Source organism: Euprymna scolopes, chromosome 2, assembly GCF_053919585.1.
Source record: "Euprymna scolopes isolate OS-2025 chromosome 2, ASM5391958v1, whole genome shotgun sequence".
Taxonomy (NCBI): Eukaryota; Metazoa; Mollusca; class Cephalopoda; order Sepiida; family Sepiolidae; genus Euprymna; species Euprymna scolopes.
In genome coordinates, this window is record NC_136483.1 from 194,644,741 (window position 1) to 194,669,740 (window position 25,000).

A 25,000-nucleotide genomic window follows, 5' to 3' on the forward strand; every position below is an offset into this window, starting at 1 on the left:
ATCTAGTGTTTTCTTTCAAAGTTGACTTGAGTGTGAGGGTGGGTGGAGAACACAATGACGTACAAAAGAGATGGATCCAACTTGAGGAGGGGGAGGTCGTCCAATGATATTCAAACTATCTGCCTTTTGCATAATATTTCTCAGTATTAGGACTTTGGGGCATAAAATCAAAGAGTTGACTCCGGGCATCACCAAACCTCTGGCTGCTGTTTGATTGGTACACACAAGTTTCAAAACTGTTTATTATTTTATAAGAAGCAATCTTTACAGCAGAAACGTTACCCGTTGTTTTAGAAAATTAATTTCCAACATAGAACTGATTAACCCCCACCTCTCTACCCCCCCCCGTTTAAAAATAGATGTTCATATAATAATCTCCTATACGCACGGGTGGCACCTGAACAGCAACACATCATCATATAACTAATCCACTTTTATGGATGCATATCGATTAATAGATAAAACTAGAAATGAATAAAACAAAAAAGTACGAGTGACTTTAACGAGATGAGAGACCGACTGGAAAAGCTGAAATATTCGATTGTTTGTCACAGTTGGTTTTTAATTGCTTTCCACTGCAGAAAAGACGTAGCACAAAGCTGAAAGGTGGTGGTGGGGGTTAACCACCCAACCCCGAAGTGGGGGGTGTATTCAGGTCCAAAATAATCAAAAACGGACTTGTCAGCATTCTCTTATAAGGCTGCCTTAGGTGATTAACAATACCTTTACTTTCCTAAGAAGATAGGAGTACACCTCCTAAGTCCGATTCAAACCATAACTCATTCCAAAAGGTCCGACACTGTTCAGTCAACCCCAAAATGATTGCAAGTCAAACTTCATCTTGTGACTAAAAACGATAGTTGAAAAAAGTCAAGCAAAGTTGGGCAGTTTGATATTGCCGAATGGATGTTGTAAAGAAAACTAACTTCACATAATTTATTTTTAGCTGAAATAGAAACAATTCATTTTAGTTTTCAATAAATATTTGATTAATAATAAAAAAGAATTCAATATTTTGCAAACTTACAGAGACAGAAAATCTTTTTTTAAAGATTTTTTTTTGTATTTTTTGGAATTCTTAGAGATGAGGCTTCATAATTAGTGGATTCATTCTTTTGCGGACTGTTATACACATCTCCATAGTCATTGTTTCACCGCGTTTCGGTCAATTCATCCTTTGGCCTTCTTCAGGTGAGTTGGCTGACATGTGGTGAAACAACAACTATGAAGATGAGGATAACATTCTGCAAAAGAATGAACACATAGATCTTGTTTGATAGTTTTATCTTTTATTAATAGTGATTTTACATCTATTATTAATGGAGATTTGGTATCTTCTTCAGGGGGGGGGGAAGTATACTACAATTTCTATTGGTACTATCTTTCAAAGCTCATTTCAGGAAATAGATGAATGTAGAATCCATTCGATTGTTGTTCTCCCATGCATTACCTACCTGAAGGAGGAGAATAGCATATGTCAATAAGAAATTGTCACAATAGTCTGTTCATTAGCAAACTCAACACTTACATTGTGTGTGTGTGTGTGTATAATTTCCAAAATAGAACTGATTAACCTATCATTACGCTATATATAGACTACCAATAACATTTTTGCTTATATATATATATATATATATATATATATATATATATACACACTAGCGGGGGGGGGGAGTACCCAGCGTTGCCTGGCTGTTTGGAGGTCTTTATGTAGGAGAGGGTGACTCTGCTTTAATATTATAAAAAAAACACGATGTAAAAAAAAAATTGGAAAAACCAATACAAAGCAAAACAGCGAACAAACGTAAAAGAAAAAAAAATGTTGTAAAAGAGGAAAAAAGTTTAGGTAGAAAGAAAGGCTCGAACCTGAAGCATTGAAACTAAAGCGGAAAAAAATGCCCGACACATTACCCCTATGCCAAAGAGACATACAACTGAGAACGGATAAAATTAAACTTTTAAAAACACTTGCAGGTGGTTTAAACTAACGTCAACGTTTTCTAGGTCAAACATGACGTCATTGTCGTAGTAGCAGGACAAGAGAAAATGAAGGAACAATTTTTTCGGCACCCTCGTTGTAGAAAAGGGCCCAGTTTAGGGTGAAGGAATTAATGTTTTTGGCCAATTTTTCAATATTTGTCGGGCGAAGGTTGGAGCTTTAAAATGATACCTATCTGGCGAAAATCCGTAGCTCATATCGAAAGTTTTTGCGAGACATACAAACACACAAAAACATTTTCGCTTTTATATAGATATATAAGCAAAAATGTTATTGCTAGTCTATCATTAATGAAAAGTTTTTAAAAATATTTTCATGAACTTAATGTCTTTCAAAATATCTTTAAAATAGTCTTCAAAAATAGTAAAATTATTTTAAGACGTCAATTAAAAGTTCTTTTAATTTGTAATTAATTGCAGTTGTAATGCTAATTTTCTTAGAAATTAATTTTCTCATAAATTTTAACTGATAAAAATAAAGTACAAATCTATTACTAAGATTTCACAGGCGACTGTCTGTGAATTTAATATTCCCTTCACACTTCATCCTTTGGAGGAAGCTGGTTTAATTTGCCGAGGATGAATGCTGTACAGGAAACAGATTTGGTATATGTCTGTCTGAAGCCAAAACTATACCATAACTACTATTAGTATTGTACTATCAATAATTAATGCATGGCAGTGTTAGTATTGTATTCTATGTTAATAAGACCATCCTCCCAGGCATTACCTATTTTTTAGAGGGATAGTATTGTGTAGTATCTGTTCTGTGGCAATTATACTATTTTCTTCAAGACTAAATTCTCCTTTTCTGAAAGAGAGTAGCATATCTGTTTTAGATACCATCCTCTTGGGCATCACCCACTCCTTTAAGAAATAGCATACAACAATTAGAAATTGCCATGAAATTGCAAACTCAACACACACACACACACACATTATATTATACATATATATATATATCACTAGCAGAAGTATGTGACTAATGGAGAAGCATTCTTTTGCTGCTGCTTAATAATTGATAAGTATTGTTTAAGGAGTTTCGAAGAATCTTTCATTTGGAATACAAGGACTAAATTCTTCTTTTCTAAAAGGGAGTAGCATATCTGTTTTAGATACTATCCTCCCAGGCATCATCTGCTCCTTTAAGAAATAGCATATAAAATGAAAAAATATGCATATATTTTTTTTTGAAAATGGTCATAATTTATTACAAACAGTTGCCAAATACAAATAGAAAATAAGTGATCGGACAGTATGTAGATGTTTCAGAAATTCTATAAGTGCATGTAAAGGTAGAGGACGACCAAGCACTCTTTTAAAATCTCATGTTTGAAGCAATTGACATCAGTATTTCAATGATAGCACACCAGTTTAAACAAAGCGGTCTAATGAAAAATTCAAAGCGTGGTTATTGCAAAAGGTGCAAACAAACGAACAGGTGTTAATTACTAGGTCCAATCCCTCCTTTGTTGGAGGATCAAAAAGATTAATGAAGGTTCCAGAAATAATTTTTTTGCACACCTTGATAATAAGTATACACTGGATAAAAAAAAAAGGGGGGGGGGGCTTAGGTTTTATGTATAAGCCATTTTTTTTTTATTATTATTATTAACGGGATACTCTTGATTTGTTTTAAAAAAGAAAATATAGACATGGCTTGATCAATTATTTATTTTTATTTTTCATAAAGAGATTTCACTGTATATAAAATTGTGCACAAACTTATACATCTAACCTTTCTTTTTCTATTATGTTTCAACTTGTTAACAATAGCCAGCCATTGGATATAATTAATAAAATAAGCAGTTTAGTTTTCAAACAGCCAATATTTACAATTAACAATGGATAGTTAGATAAAAACAAAAAAATACATGAGCTGACCAGTCGTATTACAAACAATTGTGTTTATTAAAGAACATAAAATGATACAGTTGAAACTTTTGATAAAAATTTCATTAATTGCATTTTTCTGTTTTACCCAGGTTTTCACATGTTATCAAATAAAAATGGCTCATTCGGAAGGCATGTTCATTCAATTTGCACATTTAGACTTTCGATGGCTAAAAATATTTTCTTTGAGCAAAACTACTCCTCCCTCTCGCATTTTGTAGGGATTAATCACAACAAAATCGGGGGAGGGGGGAGAAAAAAGGTCTTGTGCTGGAGATATTTCTAGATATCAGAATTCACAACTCAAAATGATTATATTCATTTTAACTATTCATTAGATATATATGATGCTTCACAAGATATGAACATTTCTTATATACACGTGTGTGCGTGTTTGATTTAAACATTAATCAAATGTCTAGTGAGGATTTCCTGGTGTGAAGAGCGACATATGCAACCATGGAGGTCGACCACCTGTTCGCTGTAAAGTTGCAGTTGACAGCAGTTATATCTTATATTTGTGGGTAAGCAGTGCAAAGACACCCCAAGGTATTGTCATTTGTCACATCAATTGCCTAACAAGCATGCTCACACAACTGTAAGCGGTGTACCAGATTTCAAGTTGAGTCAAAACAAGGGAACGATTGTTATGATCATGATGATTGTAGTCGAGTGCTGAGTGACACAGCTCTAGAGTATGTAGATGCGCCCAAAAATATAAATGCCAGGACCATTTTACCAATTCTTATGAAATTTTGAAGATTCTGTTATGAGGTGGGAGTAATAAATACAAGGAGTACTACAAACTGGAAAAATTTTACCTCAAATTTTAATGAAATTTAAGCAATCGCTCCATCGCTTGTCACATTCATTTGTCATTTTATAAAGTAAATATTTTTCTTCACATAATCACTTTACTCTTCAGTATTCTAATAATGCAGAAGAAAAAAAAACTGGAAGAAAATTCAAGCATCAAGTGTTCAGGAACGACCTGAAAACTTGTTGTCACAAGTCAATGTAAACTTTCTGAGCGAAATTGAACATGACAAAACTATTCAGATCTCGTCTGTACACACGCCTTGATGGATGGATGCTACCAGACTTTGCCAGAACATCTTCGATGAAAGCGTTTGTGTGGATAAAATCATGTATAAATATGAACAGGAATAATAACATGCAACAAATAATCGATACAGAAGAAAAAAAAACACAGAATCAAGAAAAAAAAAAAAGCACAGAATCATGGTGATTTCGTTTCATTTGCAAAACTTGATCAAGAACAGCATTTATTAAACAGTCAAAATAGATATAAAGTTTGTAGAAATAGTGGGATAAAGTGAAATGGATAAAGTAAGGGATAGTGTTAAAACACTTTTAAATTTTACTGTCATTGCTATTGCCAACATTATGTACATCTGTTTTGTTCAATAAATTCTATTCTTGATAAAGTTTTATAAATGAAATCAGCGTGATCCCATGTTAATGCCTTTTTTTTTATACATAGTTCGTAATTTGTTTATTACTTTTGTTCATACCTATACATTCTGTCAGATATTTACGGTAAAATATTGCTCTCTAAAAAAAGAGAGTAAAGCTCTCTAGGTAATTGATAATGTAAACAAGTATAGAAAAAATTTCTTTACTTTTGGATGAGCATGATAGCATATAGGTAAAATATCTGCTGACCAAATGCTGGAGTTTTGAATCTCAACTTGAAGCACTCACGATATCTAGCTAAACCATTATATATATATAAAACCATTATATATATATAAAACCATTATATATATATATATATATATAAAACCATTATATATATATATAAAACCATTATATATATATATATAAAACCATTATATATATATATAAAACCATTATATATATATATATATATATTATAGAACCATTATATGGTGAATCAGCATATTTTTGAAATACGTTCACATTACAGATTGTATAATACTTTCAAATTAAAGTCCACATAAATATTAGTATCAATATTTACAAGAAAATCCCAACCAGATAAAAAAAAAGCTAAATATACGAGATAGCGCAATAGTACGAATGAAAATTTGGAATTAAATTCAGTAAATTAAAAAAATTACGACAAATCTATTTGACAAGGAATACAAAAAACAAGCTTTTTAATTTTTCAATCTACGTATCTATAAATAGCAAAATTTATGACTGCCTATAAACATTATCTGGTTAAAAACATTTCCTCTGATGAAATGAACCATTTATTGAAAATCCATGAATTATAAGGAAAAAACGTTAAATTTTTATATTTCTTGTCGAATAATAAATTTGTCATTAATTTTTTTTTTTAATTTACTGAATTTAATTCCAGATTTTCACACATATATATATACATATATATATATATATATATATATATTACTAGCTGCACCTACTTGGTATTGCCTTTCAGTACCATTTTATGGTTTTATGTGGCCATTAATTAAATTTTTGTATAAGCATAGTCAAAGAATACCAACGTTTTACATCGAATTAGATTTACGAGTAATTATTTACTTTGTAAGAAAAAAAAATATCAATGACAAAAACTCAAACAGACCTACTACACTTTATACATGATATCAACTAGTAACGTTTACAGTTATCTTTCCTTGACAATGGCAGCACGTAGAATTCGTACCTTATATGAAAATTAAATGTGGTTCATTTCTATGAAGTCATTAATTCTAATAGTTTCGTCAGAATTTGTCAAGTTCATTTGTCATTTTAGAAGGCAATTTTTCATCTTTTTCATTGTGACATAATCACCCCGCCCTCTTATTCTGACGACGCAGAAGAAAATTGGAGGAAAATTCAAATTATACAAAAAGAGAAATTAATTAATTTTCTGTTTAAATGTCAGCTAGCTCATTACAATTACATGTAAAAATTATCATCTGGGAATTGAAGAGACAATTTTATTTAAAAGTCCGAGAAGAAGTGGGGGAGGAGGGTTGTGTTGCAATTTGATTTTTTTTTTTTTTTTTTTTTTGCAGGTCAGTCAACTTAATTATTATTCTTTTTTTTTTTTTTTTTTGAAGTCCAGATAATTGGTTTCAACCATTCACTTGGTTTTAATCTTTCCGGGATGAATTGTTCCTGAAATGAAGTCATTTTTCTAATGCGTTAATCAGTTGTCGGTGGATAGCAACTTGGGATGCGCTGTTGCTCTCTAGTTTCAAAAGGAAATAGAACATTCTATCAGGAAAGTCATCAGCGCTTTTCCTTTTCATATTTAAGTGGAGCTTTTAGCATAAAAAACATCTGGTTAAAAAAAAAAAAAAAAAAAAACACTTCTGCCATAGAAATGCTATAAATATTTGAGAACCTGGTGATCAGTGAAAAAATAATAATAAAAAAGATTTTTTTAGCATAAAGCAAGAGGGTAAGATTTACTCAATCCAAGAATTTAATCCGAAAAGATGTACGTTTAAAATAACAGACTGATGATTTTAATTGTAATCAAACGCCATTAATAAGAAGTACGGCACCACACAGCAATGATAAAAACGGTTCTTAACTGATGAAGCATTGATTTAAGAACCAACTCATAAAAGGAAAACAGTTGAGATGAGTAATATCTATATATTACTATGTGGATTTTTTTAATGTTTGTGAGCGTGCACACTTCACTTGTATATGAATTTTTTTAGATGGTGTGAAATAGGATTAATTAATAACAATGAAATAAATAATTAAGAGCAAGGGGAAGAGAAGTAGTGAGAGGGAGAAAAGGGATAGTAAGAGGGGGGGAGAAGAGAGATAAGAAAAGCAAGGGGAAAAGTCGGGTGAGGGGAGGAAGAGCGAGGGGAGAGATTGAGGAGGAAAGATGGGAGGGAGGAGGAGCGAGGGGAGAGATGGGAGGGAGGAAGAGCGAGGGGAGAGATGGGAGGGAGGAAGAGCGAGGGGAGAGATGGGAGGGAGGAAGAGCGAGGGGAGAGATGGGAGGGAGGAAGAGCGAGGGGAGAGATGGGAGGGAGGAAGAGCGAGGGGAGAGATGGGAGGGAGGAAGAGCGAGGGGAGAGATGGGAGGGAGGAAGAGCGAGGGGAGAGATGGGAGGGAGGAAGAGCGAGGGGAGAGATGGGAGGGAGGAAGAGCGAGGGGAGAGATGGGAGGGAGGAAGAGCGAGGGGAGAGATGGGAGGGAGGAAGAGCGAGGGGAGAGATGGGAGGGAGGAAGAGCGAGGGGGAGAGATGGGAGGGAGGAAGAGCGAGGGGAGAGATGGGAGGGAGGAAGAGCGAGGGGAGAGATAAAAAGTTATTAAACAGTGAAAAAAGACAAAACGTGTATAAATAATAAAATATCCAAAAATGGTTTGAACACTAAAACATCCTAGGTTCTATGATAGTAACATTAAAAGTTTTTTTTTTAATTTAAATTCTGTAGCAATCGACTTGAGTAAAAAAAAAAAAAAGTGCATAAATGACAACGTTGTCAATTATTGATCGATTATACTTCGATTTTCATTTGATTATTTTCATAATGTTTCAACCTTCGTTAGGTGCCTCGTTTTGAAATTGTGAATCTTTGTTAAACTTGAAAACTTGGATTAGAAAGTTTCAAAATTGAAAATGAAGATACACATGAAAATCAATTATTACATTGATTGTAAATATAACCAAAATAATTGTCTGATAAAATGTAAAACCTGAAATTCCACCTATTTTCTTTGAAAGTCATTTTCTTAATTGGGAATAGATTTTTATAGGCCAGATGCCCTTCTTGATGCCATCCGAATGAATTGATAAGAACCTGTATTTTTATCAAGAAATTATTTCTAGGTGATTGCCTAATGCCCATTCGCTTAACCCTGTCCTTTTTGGTTTCTTAAAAAAGTATTCACTAGTTCTATGCTTCCCTCTCAGAGTTCAGCTTCTGTTGGCCATATACCAAGGGCAGATTCCAACAAAATGTATTTTCACCAAGTATAGTTTAAAGTCGATGTTAGTTTCAGGATTAGTACATGAAATCTTTCATTTCCTTGGTACAACACTCAGCCACCGTCTTCTAATGTTTAAAAAAAATACAAATTATTAATCCATCTAAAAAGTTATGAAACAATTACTGAAAGATTTGTTTTGTTTTTAAAAAGGAGAAGGGGATGGCGACTACTAAGCAAACTGGCACAGGCCAGGATCAGAGTGTAGTATTTGTTTTAATGCTGCACTCAAGTTAATTAATCTTTAGTCAATGGAGGGGAAACCTTTCTATACTAAGGCAATTTTATTTTGCCAACGTACAGAGTGTCCCTTTTTGGAGGGGGAGCTAATTTCCCCCAACATTAAAAACAACCTTGTGTCACATTTTGCTTTTGTGGGGAAGCAAATAAATACCTACTAACTAGTTGTACTATCTGTGTATGAGAGTAGCTTGAAAAGAGATTTTAAAAGACAAATCGAGTCTTTATGAAATTCTAGGTTTAAGATTTTTGCACTTAAAGGCTTGAAAAGAAAACAAAAAAAAACTATTGTTCAGTGGAATTAGAGACTAAGGAAAACAAAACAATAAATAAAAAAAAAAAATGGGAACTAGAAATTGTATTGCTGTACAAGAGGACGGTTCATTTTATGTTTTCCCAAAAACACATCGCTTTCGAAAGATAAATTTTGTGACTTAATTTCATCTGATCAAATTTTAGCCCTTTTTTAATTTTTTTTTTTACACTGTGATCACCACTTATCAAGGCCCGGAAGTCACTCAGGGATAAGGGTTATTGCATGTACAGTACGTTAGTGTGGGGATTTAATAAAAGTGTCTACTTAAGGGGGCGGTTCATCAGGAATTTGTTTACGTTGGACTTGAAGACATCCAGGTTGTAGTCAGGTGGGAAGCAGGCAGACGGAACAGAGCTCCACAGGCGTGTAGTTCTAAGAAAGAAGCTTTGTTCATGGAATCTACGTTTTGATTTAGGCACAGATAAAGAGTGGGGAAAATTTTTTACAGTGGTTTCAGCTAGACAGGTGTTTTTCGTAAAAGATTGGAGAGGGGGGACTAGAGATTGGAGCTCAGACGAGCACCTGCCATGGAAATAACGATAAAACAATCTTCTTTGATATTGTAATGACATCCTTTTCTATCATAAAAATTGTGACTATTTCTAGTGCGTCTATATTTATTGCTTCTACATGACATGTGTAAAATCCCATAAACAAATAATTTAATAATCAAATTAAATCATAATTCATTTCATTTTCTTTAAAAAACTTGAAATTATTGTTTTATAACAATTTCATAACTAAAAAGATAAATTAATCATACCCATTTATGAAAATATTTTTTTTTTTCGTTTAAACGAGTGCAGAATGAAAATAAATGTTAAAATAGGAACCTAAGTTAATATTAACCCAATTTTATTTCCAAATTTATGCGAAATATATCCCTACTGTACAAAATTTGCACTCTCATTTTTTATTTTTATTTTTGCAATAATGTAAAGAAAGAGAAAGTCATACTGAATAATGATTTTGTTGAATATTGTATTTGGAATGAATGCCAAGGATTCAATATGTGCATCAGCTTCTTTCATGTATAGTAATTCATTTTGATTGGTTGTGGATGTGGGGAGGAGGAATAAGTTCAAAAGTATTTATTCTTTGATGAACATGTATTAAAAAAGGGTGTATCTTATGTCACTAAAGAGAAGGAAAGAGAGAAAGAGCTAAGAATAAATAAGTGCTGGCTAAACTTGACCCATTTACATAAGCTATAAATAGCACAGGAAGAGTTAAATCTTTTTTTTTTTTTTTTAGGAAGGTAGAGGTGAAGGAGGCAATAGTTTAAATGCAGTTGCATTAAGTCTTCAACTCCATTTATTTCCTGTTGAATGGAGAGAAAATAAGGATTATTAGGATTATTTTGCCAAAGTCCTCCACCTCTTACAATAACAAATACTAAGGAAGGGGGAGTGGGAACAGGATTATTTTGTTTTGATGAATTGGCCAAGAACACTATTTAACTTTCAAGGGTGCACACACAAGGGAGAAGGAGAGGTTGGAAAGGAGGGCAAGTAGCCAGAAAAAAAAAAAAAAGAACAAATAAAAATAAAATAAATAAATAAATAATAATAAATAGTAAAATAAGTAAATAAATAAAATAAAGAGAAACAGAGTGGATGTGAAGGTCTTTGGAAATAACATGAATGAATTAATTGGCAGAAATGGTGGTGGGTGTGATATTTATTTTAATTTGTCTGGAAAAACCCACAAAACCATGTTAAGTTTTAGGTAATACTTTATTTCACTGATTAAGAGGCTTCTTAAAACCAATTTACCATTTTACTATTTTGAGAAAATCTGAAAATCAACCCGGGCGGTGGGAGGTAGGGGTATATGTACCCTTATTCTGTCAGTCAATATACTTTAATGTGTGAATATTGGCAGGTTAACTGCTGGTTTTAACGCTCCATTAAAAAAAAAAATTTTGTTTATTTTTGCATATGCCTGTTGAGTGCTGACTACTTCAGAAATGCAGACAGAATAGATGCCAATATAAGAAAAAAATTAAAAAAAAAAAAGAAAAAAACATAAAAGAAATAAAAGGAACTGAATCTTGGTCCTAAAAGTGGTAAAAATTAACCCCATCGCACGTGACGTTATCATACTGTTCCAGGGAGGCGAAAGTGTAGTTTGATTTTTTAAAATCCCCTTAATACAGATTGAAATACATTATAACCTCAATTTCTGGATGGGTATAAGATTAACTTATCTTGTTTTTGGTAATATATATATTTTTTTCTCTTTTTGTTTTGTTGACTAATGTAACAAAAAACAAAACATGTTTTATTTTATTTTTTTTGTATTTTTTCATCTATTCTTAATATTTTTCTGTTGGTAGGAATCATTCTATAACCAAGCCAATCTGGATCTAAAACTAAATATCAAATTAACGTGCAGAAGCCTGGTGATATCCTGCTGATGCTCGGAGTCAACCCCTTGATCATAATGGCCCAAAAAATTGAAGTATTGAGAAATATGTTAAGAAAGGGTGATAGCTTAAATATGATTGGATAAACCTCCAGTTTAGATGCGGGAGGCCAGCACCCCATTCCCCTTCTCTGCATGGCACTGATTGCATCACTTGCAAACATGATTGCAAGAAATGACAACACTTACCAAAAACCGATGTCTGGAAAAAAAATTGATTTAATATTGGTTCTTTAAACTTCATCACAAACCATAGTTTTCTATTATTGCAGAGAGTAAGAAAAGACAATGTTCTGGATTAAAAATAAAAACATGAAAAAAAAAAAAAAAAATTACCAACTGAAGAGATTGTCTCTAGATGGTTTCTTGAAATAGGCATTTCAAGATTTACAACAGGACACAGAAATTACTTTTTGAAAAAACAATTAAAAAATTTTTTTTTAAGATACGTGAATAAGCAATCATGCAAAGCTGACAATATTTGTGTGGTACCTAATTCTTTTTGAATTTATTGAAATCTGAATAGAAGTCTCTTCTTGCGTTTTTATCCCATAGCCACAAGTTGGTGCGCTGTCATGCCGTGTGTCTTGGGTAATCAGGCCTAGTGGGGTCCCATCTCTCTCCAAGTGCATTAGTAGGATAAGGTTAGTAATGCTATTTAATCCATAGCTAGGAGGAAGTAGAGGGGTTCATACCTTTTTCTAAGGGTATGAGTCTGAATATTAAAATAATAGCCAAGAGGTGGATCTTGAACTCTGTGCAGCGATTTCATTATCTGTGCTGGGAACCACTATGTCAAACGGACTTCCCCACGCATACAGATACAGTTGTATCAATTCTAAAATCTTGAACAAAAAAATTTTTTTTGTCAGTTCATGGGTTTTCAAATTCAAATTTTTTACCCAGATTAAAAAAAAAAAACAAAGTTTATTAAAAGAATTAGCATTGTTAGTTTTAAGTTCGTTTTAAGAAACTAGTACACTTTATGATGTCTGCTTATTGATGGAGGAGGTGGTGAGGCATAATAGGATTAAAGTTAGCAAAAATGTTCAGGTAAGAGTTGATTGAATAGACAGGTAGAAAGCAATTTAGTTGCCAGATCTAAAAAAAAAAAAAAAAAAAATGAATAAAAAAAATAAAAATAAAAAGGTTAGCCTTGAGGTGTGATGTTATTACATTGGTGAAGAGAGGCGATCTATAAACTCCAACAAAAAGCAGAGGTCGCAAGATAGCAATGGTCATCCAAAATGGATTCAACCTGGTGGGCGTGTCCACATGTTGGCTGTGGGGGGAAGGTAGGTAGGTGTTCGTGTGTGTGTTCTGTGCCCATTATAATAAATATAACAGCCATATAAAAAAAAAAAATGAGGATGGAGAGACCAGGAGAGAAATCCAAAACACTTGCCTGCGGTTCGGGTCTTTTGGCTTTGGAGTATTTGAAATGAAACTGGAACGATGATAAACTCAAAATAAACAAGCAATAGAAAAAAATGGCTGCTCTTTACAGTCTTAACCACAGAACCAATTTTAGTGACATTTAATAAAAACACACACAGTCCAACCATCTTGACAGCAACAAGCACTTTGTGGGGGAGGGAGAGCATGTATGTTTGGCCACATCATTGATGACCACATCTTAAACCTTAAAATAAGAAAAAGTGCCTAGAGGGTTAGCTTTGTTTTTAATTTTTTTTTTTTTTTTTTTTTTTTTTTTAATTCATTACTACAGTGCCGATACAAATTACAACACATGGATTCATAGGATGGTACTAAATGTTCAGGTTACTGAAATGGGGAAACACTGCATGATTCTTCAAGGTTTGGTCACTTGTGATCTATTTGAGAAAACAAGCTGCAACAAAATAACCCCCGGCCACCCCACCCGTCTCACACTGGAAAAGGGAAAAGACAAAATGATACGATCGACTTGTATAGATGTTATATTGCTTTCGGATAGATGGAGACGGATAGCGATGGGGATGGATACAGATGGCGACGGATAGAGGGAGACAGGGCCTTTTGAGCTAAGATTAAAGTGTATTATAGGAAGTCATTGCTACTAGAATAATCTGCTCTTGTGTGTTAATCTTGGTATTGTGCAAGGCAGGTAACATTTGTTTATATTTTATATAGTAGAAAAAATAGAGACACACACAAATATATATATATATATATATATATATATATATATGTCCAACAGTGGCATGAGATACTACCTACCTTTTGAATTCTATTATCTTATGTGGGTGGGTTTTTTATGAACATTACATTGTTTTTTTTTTTTTTGTATCATTTTTTAAATTTACGCTTTTGCAGACTTTATATATCACCATTTTCTTTTTCTTCTCCCAATTTTCTTTTTCATTTCATATTCTAGCAGATTTTTTAGGAATATTTATCCGTCTTTGAAAAATTGTTTATTGACCTTTTGCTATTCAATGAAACACGTGTAAGTTTACATAATGAAAATTTAGACCTTAAAAAAATGAAGAGTCTGAATTGATTCCAACCTTTGGCATTTGAAATGATGATGTGTACGTAATATATATATATATATATATATATATATATATATACCAACCCGGCATTACCCGGGAGGCTTTTGAAATCCATTTTGTTTTGTTTATTTTTCTAAAATTTTACCTGCCTTTTTATTTATTTACTCTAAGCGATACAATGGAAAATAATGACAGTAAAAGAATAATAAACTACTGATTGAAAAAACAAAAAATAATTATACAACTAAATCCACCCGAATTTATTTATAAGTCATTCATTTTAATTGAATGTAAAGAAAAAACATTTACATTAGTAACCATTACCCCTGACAAATAAAAACTCTAACAAAATTGTAAAAAATAAATTTTACTGTCAAAAGTAAAAACGTAAAAATATTACTGATCATGTTAAAACTTTAAAATTAAAAAAAAAAAAAAACAAAGGAAAAAAAACAAAACAAAATGAATACAGAAAAGTAAGAAAAGAAAGGTTCCTCAAATGTAAATGCGTTTCAGATTTGCAATTATATATTATTCAGAATAAATAGTAGTAGCGAAATTGTGATGCAACAAATTATAGATATGCCCACAATACACACACACACACACATACACAGATATATATATATATATATATATATATATTATTCATATATTTTTATTTCAAATTGTCACAATTAATTAAGCTCATTAAAAATAAATTTACACTTTCAGAGCATATATATCCTCAGTAAACATTCCTAAACAAAGTTAAGTATGTATTTATTTCACACTCATAATGTTTTATTGTTCGGTGGAAATTCAAACAACTCAGACAGATTTATGTTTCGAAAAAAAAAACAAAAAAAAAACAGTTGAAGATTTTTTCTTTTCTTGGATTAAAAAGGATACATGTTTGTAAAAGGAGATGCATATCTTTAAAAGTTATAAGAGTAAAAAAGATTTTAAAGATTTCCTAAAGGAAGGAAAAAAAAATCTCCAACTGTTTTTTTTTTATCCGAGGAACATAAATATGTCTCTGATGAGTTGTTTGTTTCCACCATTCAATATATTAGATGTACTTGTTGGAACAAAAAATCATCTTCTAAGAAATTGTTCATGCATAAGTAAAAAACAAATAAGTCACCTGTTATCAAGAACGAACGGTCACTTAAGTGGTTAATGAATTTCTATGATAGATTGAGAAACACCATGATGATTGGTAACAATGGTTTAAGTAGGATAGAAGTAAAGAGATTTATTACTTTGCCATCTAATTTACACGTGTTTGTGGTGTGTATAGACATATCTATGTAAATTACATGGCAACACTAAAAAAGAAAGTCACTTTCTCTAAATACTTGCAGAAACATTGAAAAAAAAAATTAAGATAGTGGTTGAATCAACAGAGTCAAAGACGACAGAAATACAGAGAGCTAAGAAGGATGGCTGACTTGTACAGTTAATTATAAATTACAGCTAATCAGAACAATTAAAACATTTTTCAAACATAACTCAATCCCAGAATTAAAGTAGATTTTAGCATGCATTTAATCTTGTTAAAGTATATATGAAAAAAGTCTTCAGGGAAACAAACATTGGTTGATTTGAATTTAGTTCAATAAGAAGAGTAACAAATTTAATAACTGAGGTTTTGAAATCTATAAAACAGTTACATGGTAAACAGCTTATGATGCCCTTTTAGACTTCACATCTTAGAATTAGGTCCCCCTGCTATAGACTGGTCCCATTTGCGATTTCGTGAATTTTCCAGCAGTGAACTTGCCAGTTTATACAAGTTTTAAGTCTGTAATAAGCAGAGTTAAGTATTCCAAGCATTCAAACCTCTTGGAGGCCTTATGATAGTGCTAGGTTAGTATCGCTGTCGAGAAAAATATGGAGTAGAGAAATGCTTCTGTATTGTTAGCAGATACGGTTGTTTCTGTAGATGGCGTTTCTTGTGGATAGACTATATAAAATTGCATTTTTTATTTTTAGCTTGCATTATATTATTAATTTCGAATATACGTTCTTTTTTTTTTTTTCATGAATAAAAGACTAAATGCTTTTTTTTTTCCTCAGTGATGGCCATATTTCTTAATGACATGTGGACAAATTGAATGTGCACACATCTAAGGCAATGGTTGAAACCTTAGAAAATGATCTCCATTCTAAAATGAGGCCAAAAATGGATGGTTGCATTTAATGCCAAAAAAAAAAAAAATAAAATAAAATAAAAACTCCAAGAATTATTAAAAAAAGAAAACCTTCTCAACTACCGATAGCTACATTCCTGAGAGTCGAACATTCAAATTACTCAGCCTAACATTTACGATTAGAATAAATGCTCAGAAGATTCTGCCAAGTCTGCTACAAAGGCAAAAAAAAAACAAAAAAAAAAAAAAAAACTACTCTCACCTTTTAGTATTCTCTATAAAGCCATCAGTCACCATGCACAGAGTATTGTCATCACATCTAGGCTGGTGTACCCACAATTAAATTTAAATATAATGTGAACAAATATCTTGCTGTACAATTTTCCATCCAAGATATCTCTTATTATTTTGACCCCTAATTTACAGTAGTTTTTTTTCACGTCTCGGTGGCAATGTGCCTTGTTTGGAGTGAATTGAGGTGGGTATATATATATATATATATATATATTCCTGCCTGTTTGTTTGTTCACAATTGGATTAATATATACAATAGGTTCGTTACTTTACTTTTCCATTTATTTCTATGTATATAGTACGATTCTTGCAAGATATACAATTAAGAGCTCACGTCATTTGCATATTACATTAAGGAAAATTGATTTTACTAAATAATAATATGTTAGTTAATGTTTCTAGCGAGAGACTTGTTTTAAGTGTTCTATTTAAAATTATTTAATAAACTTTAACAATTATATTGATAATATATTTAAATTTATTTGAAATTATTATTTCCGACATCAACATTTTTAAAAACGGGGGGGAAAAAAAAAACGAAGCATAAAAAAATTAAAACAAACTCTTCACTAAATAAAAACAAATTGGCAATCTCAATAAGTTTCTAGTGTGAAAAAAATAATTCCGTGTAGACAGAAAAATGTTTTCCTTTTTTCTTTTTAAAATATTCAAACAAACAAAAAAACACGAATAAACTGAAAAGATTTTTTTTTTTTTTACCTTTCCAGCAATTGAAACCTAAGCCATACTTTTAGACCCCCCCCCCAGCAAATCGAAAATTTCCTTTATTTTCCTTTGCATGGACAACAAAAGTACTCAATATCCAGAGAATAGTTTCTCTTTGTATCCCTTCTACCTAGATATCTGGTGAAGAGGGTATCACATACTTGTTTTTTTAGGGGGAGGTGGGGGCGATTACATTTACATGTTTTTATCTGTCCTTTTATTTTTGAAATTGTTGTGGAGGTATCGACGTTTCCCATGATGAAAATGATTAATATCCTTAGTATAGCAGGTGTGTTCCAAACGGAACTTCATGTCAATCCGGGCAATGCCAGGTACCCATGCTAGTAATATATATATAAAAAAATCAGAAACATCGGTACCTTTATTTATATATATATATATATATATATATATAAATAAAGGTACCGATGTTTCTGATTTTTTTTTTTTTTTTTTTTTTTAAATCACATTTCACATTTTCACCCCAAAACAAGGCACAGTGCCACTTTGATGTAAGAGGTTACTATCTGGGACATAATTTGTAGGGTACTATGTAGGGAACTGAGCAGCAAGAAGTCTGTTTACATTACACTTGAACTTTGCATGTCAGTACAGTCAGGAAAACAGGGACACAGAAGGGAATTCCAAAGTCTAGCACTTCTAGGGAAGAACCTATTGGAGTAGAAGAAGGCTTTCTTACATCTAGGGATCTCTGCTGTGTAGAGGTGGGATTTTGCTGCTTGTCAGGTCTATTTCCATCAAGGGAGCACAAGGGTTAGTAGTTCGGAGCATCCACCATTAAAATACTTGTAAAACGGGCAAAAGGATGCAACATTTCGTTGATGGCTGAAGCTTAGCTGATAGTGCGGGACCTATTAGGTTGGCGACTCTTTTGAACTCTAAGAGGGAGAGAGTAGGAGATGCACCAGCCCAAAAAAACGCATCGAAGCACAAAAATTAGGAACTTGTGACTTCTGGAAAATCTACAACAGTGTAGTAAATAATGGGCAATCAACAATTCCCCCACTAACCAACAATCACGAGGTTCTTTGCTCAGCAACCGAGAAGGCTAACATGCTTGCCAGTCGGTTTGCCTCCAACTCTGCACTGGACCCTCTAAACCACCCCCTACCTGACTTTCCTATGCGGACAGACGCCAAGCTAGACGATCTGGAAATCACTCCTGCTCAGGTGCATGCTATCATAAAAAACCTTGACACTTCCAAAGCATGTGGACCCGACCTCATCCCAGCTGTGCTATTAAAAAAGTGCTCAGCCGAAGTAGCTCCAGTTCTCTCCAAACTCTACAACAAATGCCTTAATGAATCTTGCTTTCCGAGCTGTTGGAAAACTGCTTCTGTGGTACCAGTATTCAAGAATTCTGGCGAAAGAACTGACCCATTAAATTATCGCCCTATTTGCCTCCTCCCACTTTTCGCCAAAATATTTGAGACCTTAATTAACCATGCTCTAGTCCAGCACCTTACAGATGCTAAACTTCTGACCGACCATCAATATGGATTTAGACAAGCCCGTTCCACGGCAGACATCCTCACTGTAATCTCTGAACGCATATACCATTCACTGGACAAAGCGGGAGAGGGCAGAGCGGTAGCTCTAGATATATCTAAGGCTTTTGACAGGGTATGGCATGAGGGTCTCCTCAGGAAGATTAGATCTTACGGTATCACTGGTAGAATACTTAACATAATTAAATCCTTCTTAGATAAGAGAAAAATCCAGGTTGTCCTCGACGGTCGTACGTCTAAACAATATAATATAAATGCGGGAGTGCCCCAGGGATCTATCCTTGGTCCTCTGCTGTTCCTGATATTCATAAATGACCTCCCCGACAAAATTGCCTCTGAGATGGGTATATATGCTGATGACACCACACTCTATAGCAGGCACGACAGGAAAACAAATGAACATATATCTAAAGTAATGGCAGAAACACTAGAGGATGACCTCAAATCAGTAGTGGAATGGGGACAAAAATGGATGGTAACGTTCAATGCCACCAAGACAAAACTGGTTTCATTCAATAATTACAAGAAACCTTCTCTACCACCTATAGCAATGGCCAACAACTCTTTAGCTGAGAGTACGTCTTTCAAGCTCCTTGGCCTAACGTTCACAGGAAACATGAGCTGGAACAATTACATCGAGGGCATTGCCAGGGCCGCTGCGAGGAAGGTGGGCTCTCTCTACCGTGCTAGAAAACTTCTAACATCCGAAAGTATCCTGTACCTCTATAAGGCCACTATTCGCCCATGTATGGAGTATTGCTGTCATATTTGGGCCGGTGCATCGGCTACTAGTCTCTCGCTCCTTGACAGGGTTCAAAAGAGAGTCGCAAATCTGATAGGCCCTAAACTGGCATCAAAACTTCAGCCTCTGTCCCATCGTCGAAACGTTGCATCCCTCTGCCTGTTCTACAAGTATTATAATGGTGAATGCTCTGAAGAACTGCAAGCACTTGTGCCCCCACGACGTGAACACCCTCGACAGACCCGACAAGCTACAAAATCCCACCCCCACACTGTAGAGATCCCTAGATGTAAAAGATCTTTCTACTCCAGTAGTTTCTTCCCCAGAACTGCTAGACTTTGGAATTCCATTCCAGGTCACTGCTTCCCCAACTGTACTGACATGCATAAGTTCAAGTGCAACGTGAACCAACATCTCGCTGCCCTAATCCCTACATAGTACCCCAGTAGATGTTTCCCCTGATAGTAGCCCCCTACATTAAAGTGGCAATGTGCCTTGTTTGGGGTGAAAATGTAATAAAAAAAAAATAAAAAAAAATGTGGCAGCAATACTCCATACATGAGCGAATGGTAGCCTTGTAGAGGTACAGGATACTCTCAGGTGTAAGTAACTTTCTAGCACAGTAGAGAGAGCCCACTATTTTTGCAGTAGCCTTAGCAATGTTCTCAATGTATCTGTTCCAACTCGTTCCCTGCGAATGTTAATCGCTGAGGAGTTTGAACAAAGTACTTTCAGGTAATGTATCATTAGCCATGGTTATTAGTGGTTGAGCATGTTTCTTGTAGTTATTAAAGGAAAGAAGCTTAGTCTTGGAAGCATTTAATGTGACCATTTTTGTCCCCATTCCACTACAGACTGGAGATCTTCCTCTAGTGTTTCCGCCATTGCCTTGGATATGTATTTGTTTTCCCCTCGTGCCTATTATAGAGTGTGGTGTCATCAGCAAATATACCCATCTCAGAGACAATTTTCTCAGAGAGGTCATTTATGAATATCAGGAATATTAAAGGTCCAAGGATTCACGCCTGAGGTACACCCGCATTTATATCATATTGTTTTGACATACAACCATTGATGACAACCTGAATTCTTCTCTTAAGTATTTATGTTAAGCATTCGTCCAGTAATACCATAGGATTTAATTTTCATGAGAAGACCATCGTGCCATACCCTGTTACAGGCCTTCTGTAATCCATATATAAAATATTACCCTCTTACTTTTAATTTTTATAATTGGACAATGCTGGGGTGCTCTACAACTACCTTAATATATATCATAAATTCAAGACAGAATAAAATAAATATAGGTATATATAGATTTATTTGTTAGTTACATAACGAAAAAAAAGTTAAGGTTATAGAAAATCTTTATAAGAAGAAGGGAAAAGAGCTAAATAACAGGATAAAATTATTTGCGACATCTAGCATAGGATACATTAACCTGAAATTGAAAAGTAAATAGGATAAAAGTAAAGAGATACATATAAAAGATAAGGGTAAATTTTAAAAAATATTAAATTAAAAAAAAGCTAATCAAAAACCTTGATTCGAGTAAAGCAACTGGCCCTGATGGTATTCCAATTATAGTACTCAAAAAACTTCAACCAGAACTAGCGCCCATACTTACAGAACTGTTTAAACGTTGTCTTAAGGAGAATAGTTTCCCATCTCCCTCGAAAATCTCATCAGTATGCCCTGTATTTAAGAATTCAGGTGATCGCTCATCCCCCTCTCAGTACAGGTCAATAAGTCTCCTGTGCGTCATGAGTAAGTTGCTAGAATCTGTGTTAAATACAGAAGTAATCAAACATCTCAACAAAAATAACCTTCTTAGTGACACTCAATATGGTTTCCGTTCTGCTAGATCTACAGCAGATGTGCTTACAGTTATATCGCATAGGATTAGCAAATCTCTCGACGGTGGCAATCTTTCTAGGGCAATTGCTCTTGACATATCTAAAGCCTTTGATAGGGTATGGCATAAAGGTTTACTTCATAAGATCGCTAGCTATGGTATAGCTGGAAAAGTCTTCTCAATTATTAAATCATTTCTTTCTGATAGGTTCATAAGAGTAGTAGTTGAGGGGCAAAAATCAGAAGCTCACAGTATTAATGCCGGTGTCCCTCAGGGATCCATCCTGGGCCCAACTCTTTTCCTGATCTACATTAATGATCTTCCAAATCATATCCTTACATCATTTGTAGACATTTATGCTGACGACACTACCATTTATGGTATCACATCTAAGACAGTAAACGACAAACTTCTCTCCAATTCTCTCTCCTCTGATCTTGAGCACATAGTACAATGGAGTAAGGAGTGGCTGGTTACTTTTAATGCATCTAAAACCAAGCTTCTCTCTTTACATCATCAACATTCTAATCCACATTTGTCATCAATTGAAATGAATGGCTCTCGTCTTCAGGAGGCCTCAAGTTTTGACAAGCTTCTGGGCTTGACCATTACTCCTGATCTTAAATGGAACACCTATATCAAATCTGTTGCCAAGGCTGCTGGAAAAATGGTGGGATCTTTCTATCGATCCAGTAGATATCTCACTGCTGATGCTATTCTCTATCTATATAAGAGCCAGGTACGTCCAAGGATGGAATACTGTTGCCACATCTGGGCAGGAGCTGCTAGAAAGGACTTGTCCTGCCTTGATAGAGTTCAAAATAGACTTCGTAGCCTCGTAGGAGATGTCCTTTTCTCCTCCTTGCAACCTCTATCTCACAGAAGAGATGTTGCGAGTTTGTCTCTGATGTATCGTTATTTTCATGGAAAGTGTTCAACTGAGCTTCAATCTATGGTCCCCCCTCGCCAAACTTTCACAAGAAACACTCGTCTAGCTGTAAACACTATCAATAATTTCCCCCACTCTTTATCTGTGCCTAAACCTAAACGTAGATTCCATGAACAAAGCTTCTTTCTTAGAACTGCACGCCTGTGGAATTGTCTTCCGTTTTCCTGCTTTCCGGCTGACTACAATATGGTTGTGTTCAAGTCTAAAGTAAATAAGTTCTTGATGAGCCGTTCCATATAAGTTATTAAATTTACCAAATTTTCATTACTAATGATTACTATATTGACCAATTTCTACTGTACACTCTTTAACCCTTATCCTTGAGTGGCCTCTGGGCCTTGATAATGTGGTGATGCCTTTGTAAAAAAAAAAAAGAAGACATTTAATCACCTGCAATCGCTACATCAACTTGCTTTCTTGAATTCATAATAGTCCTGTTATTTCAAGGATCAGTTGTCTTCTATGAAACTGTTTCTGGCATTTAAAAACAAAACAGTATATTAAATCATGCCTCCTCAGCAGTGTTGATCAAACACCACCTCTCTTCATCTCAAGCACAAAGAATTGTTTTGAATATTTGATCTGGTTTCCTGCTCCAAATGGATTTGGCTAATCTAGTCATGCTATCAAAAAAATGTCTTCCTTACCTGTGACATTCGTCTTTCTCAAAAAATTCAAAATGGATATATTTTTTTAATTTACCAGTCAGTTGTATTTATACAATTCGGATTAATCCATCATACTACTTATTACCCCTTACTATTTTAGTAATTTATTTATATATTTACATTCTTATTTACTTATTAAAAATATATAAAAGTTATAAATAATTATATTTATACAATTTTTTTATATACATTACTAATGTAGTTTTGGATTTCCTTTATTACAATTTAAAATCATCAGGATAGCGAACAAATGCTTTAACTGTTTAAATATTTTAGTTTTACCACCATATTTAATAATCCTTATTATTAAACTAGAAACTGGGTGCATAAAATCTTTTAATTTTAAGGTAACGCGAGCTATTCTCAGAAAATCAAACATAATGGTTCCATATGAACTATATATCACACACAGAAAATGAATAAATATTTTCAGAAATTGAGATGGATAGTTAGAATGAATGCCTGACAACTGATTTTTGTTTATAAAAATGTTTAAATATGAAACGGAGATAGGTTTTTATTCGTTTTCCTTCTTGCAGCTTAATTAATCTTTAAAAGGCGTTGGCTTCACTCCACAATGGAAATACTGTGTTTTTTTTTTTTTTTTTTTTTTTATCGTCACTCCTGCCCACTAATCGGTGGCTTGCCAAAGCACTCGCTTTGGCTAGACTTGTTCTAATCTGCCAATGAGGCCGAGGCAAGCAAGGATAAGATAACCTTTCTCGACCCATGCAATCATATGTAGAAGGATAAAAGACAATGAACGGGCATCGGACCAGTTTAATCCCTGATTAAGCAGGGGCGAATAGCCTGAACTGCTTCGGTGACAGGATACTATAGTTATACTTCCCAAAAAGGCTAATGTCCATTGATAGACTTTGGTGGAATGTCTGTTTACATAATTACAGCAATTATCATTGCTAAATAAATTAGTGTACAACCTCTGTAAAAAAAAAATATGCTTCCCCATGTTTGCACCAATCTTCAGAATTACATCAGAAATTTCATTTTTCATTTATAAATTACTTTTGATGATCTAAAAAAAAAAAAAAATTAAAGTACTTGTCCGCCTTTGACTTGATTTATAATAGATGATTTCTTTCCAAATTCATTTCAGGAAGTGTGTGTGTGTGTGTGTGTGTATTTGATTTGCTATTTGCTTTTTTGCTCCCCCTTACCACTTAATATGGTTTCGTGTGGGGAGGGAGCAACTTGCTAGAAAAAGGCACTATTTTTCCTGGCTAACTTTAATGCGATGGTAGAAATGTATATTTATATACAAATAAATACGTTTGTCTTTGTTATAGAGTGGAGGATGACATACATTACTTTGATGATCTGGACAGATCTGGTGATGTGCCAATGTAATTCAGCTGTAAAACTAGATGCCTATCACATCATGGTTGAATTCAGATGATTAAAAAAACTTCATTAGAATTTCAAAGTTTTACCAACAATTTTCATTTCTAGTTGAAATGTTTCATCACCTTCAAAGCATGTAAAACAGCCGTTAAAACATGACAATGAAGGCTACAAATAATAGGATGCCAAAAAAGAGTAGAATTAAATTCTTGCTCAGAATCCTCAGCATCAAACTTAAGCACTGTCTTCTATTATATAAAATCCTAATTCTGTCAGTATACATGTTTCCAGCTAAGTCAGAAATCACACATAATGCATTTGTAAATCATTGAATTCAGTGTTACCTCCTCCTCCTCCTCCAACCTGATTGTGATATAAAAGTTTAAGATTCATTCTGTTAATATCAGCGA

At 33.8% G+C, this 25,000-nt stretch overlaps 1 protein-coding gene across 18 annotated transcripts in view; it reads right to left on the reverse strand.

Moving 5' to 3' along the window:
- LOC145301055 (cAMP-dependent protein kinase catalytic subunit 1) overlaps positions 1-25,000 on the reverse strand; it is a 486,812-nt gene that overhangs the window by 59,880 nt on the left and 401,932 nt on the right. For 8 of the 18 annotated variants that reach the window (XM_080144548.1, XM_080144550.1, XM_080144541.1 and 5 more), the window contains one exon: positions 13,238-13,279. The exons of the other annotated variants lie outside the window; for them this stretch is intronic. In XM_080144548.1, coding sequence (XP_080000674.1) covers positions 13,238-13,279 — 42 coding nt within the window. The remainder of the gene's footprint in view (positions 1-13,237; positions 13,280-25,000) is intronic. 18 annotated transcript variants of the gene reach the window in all.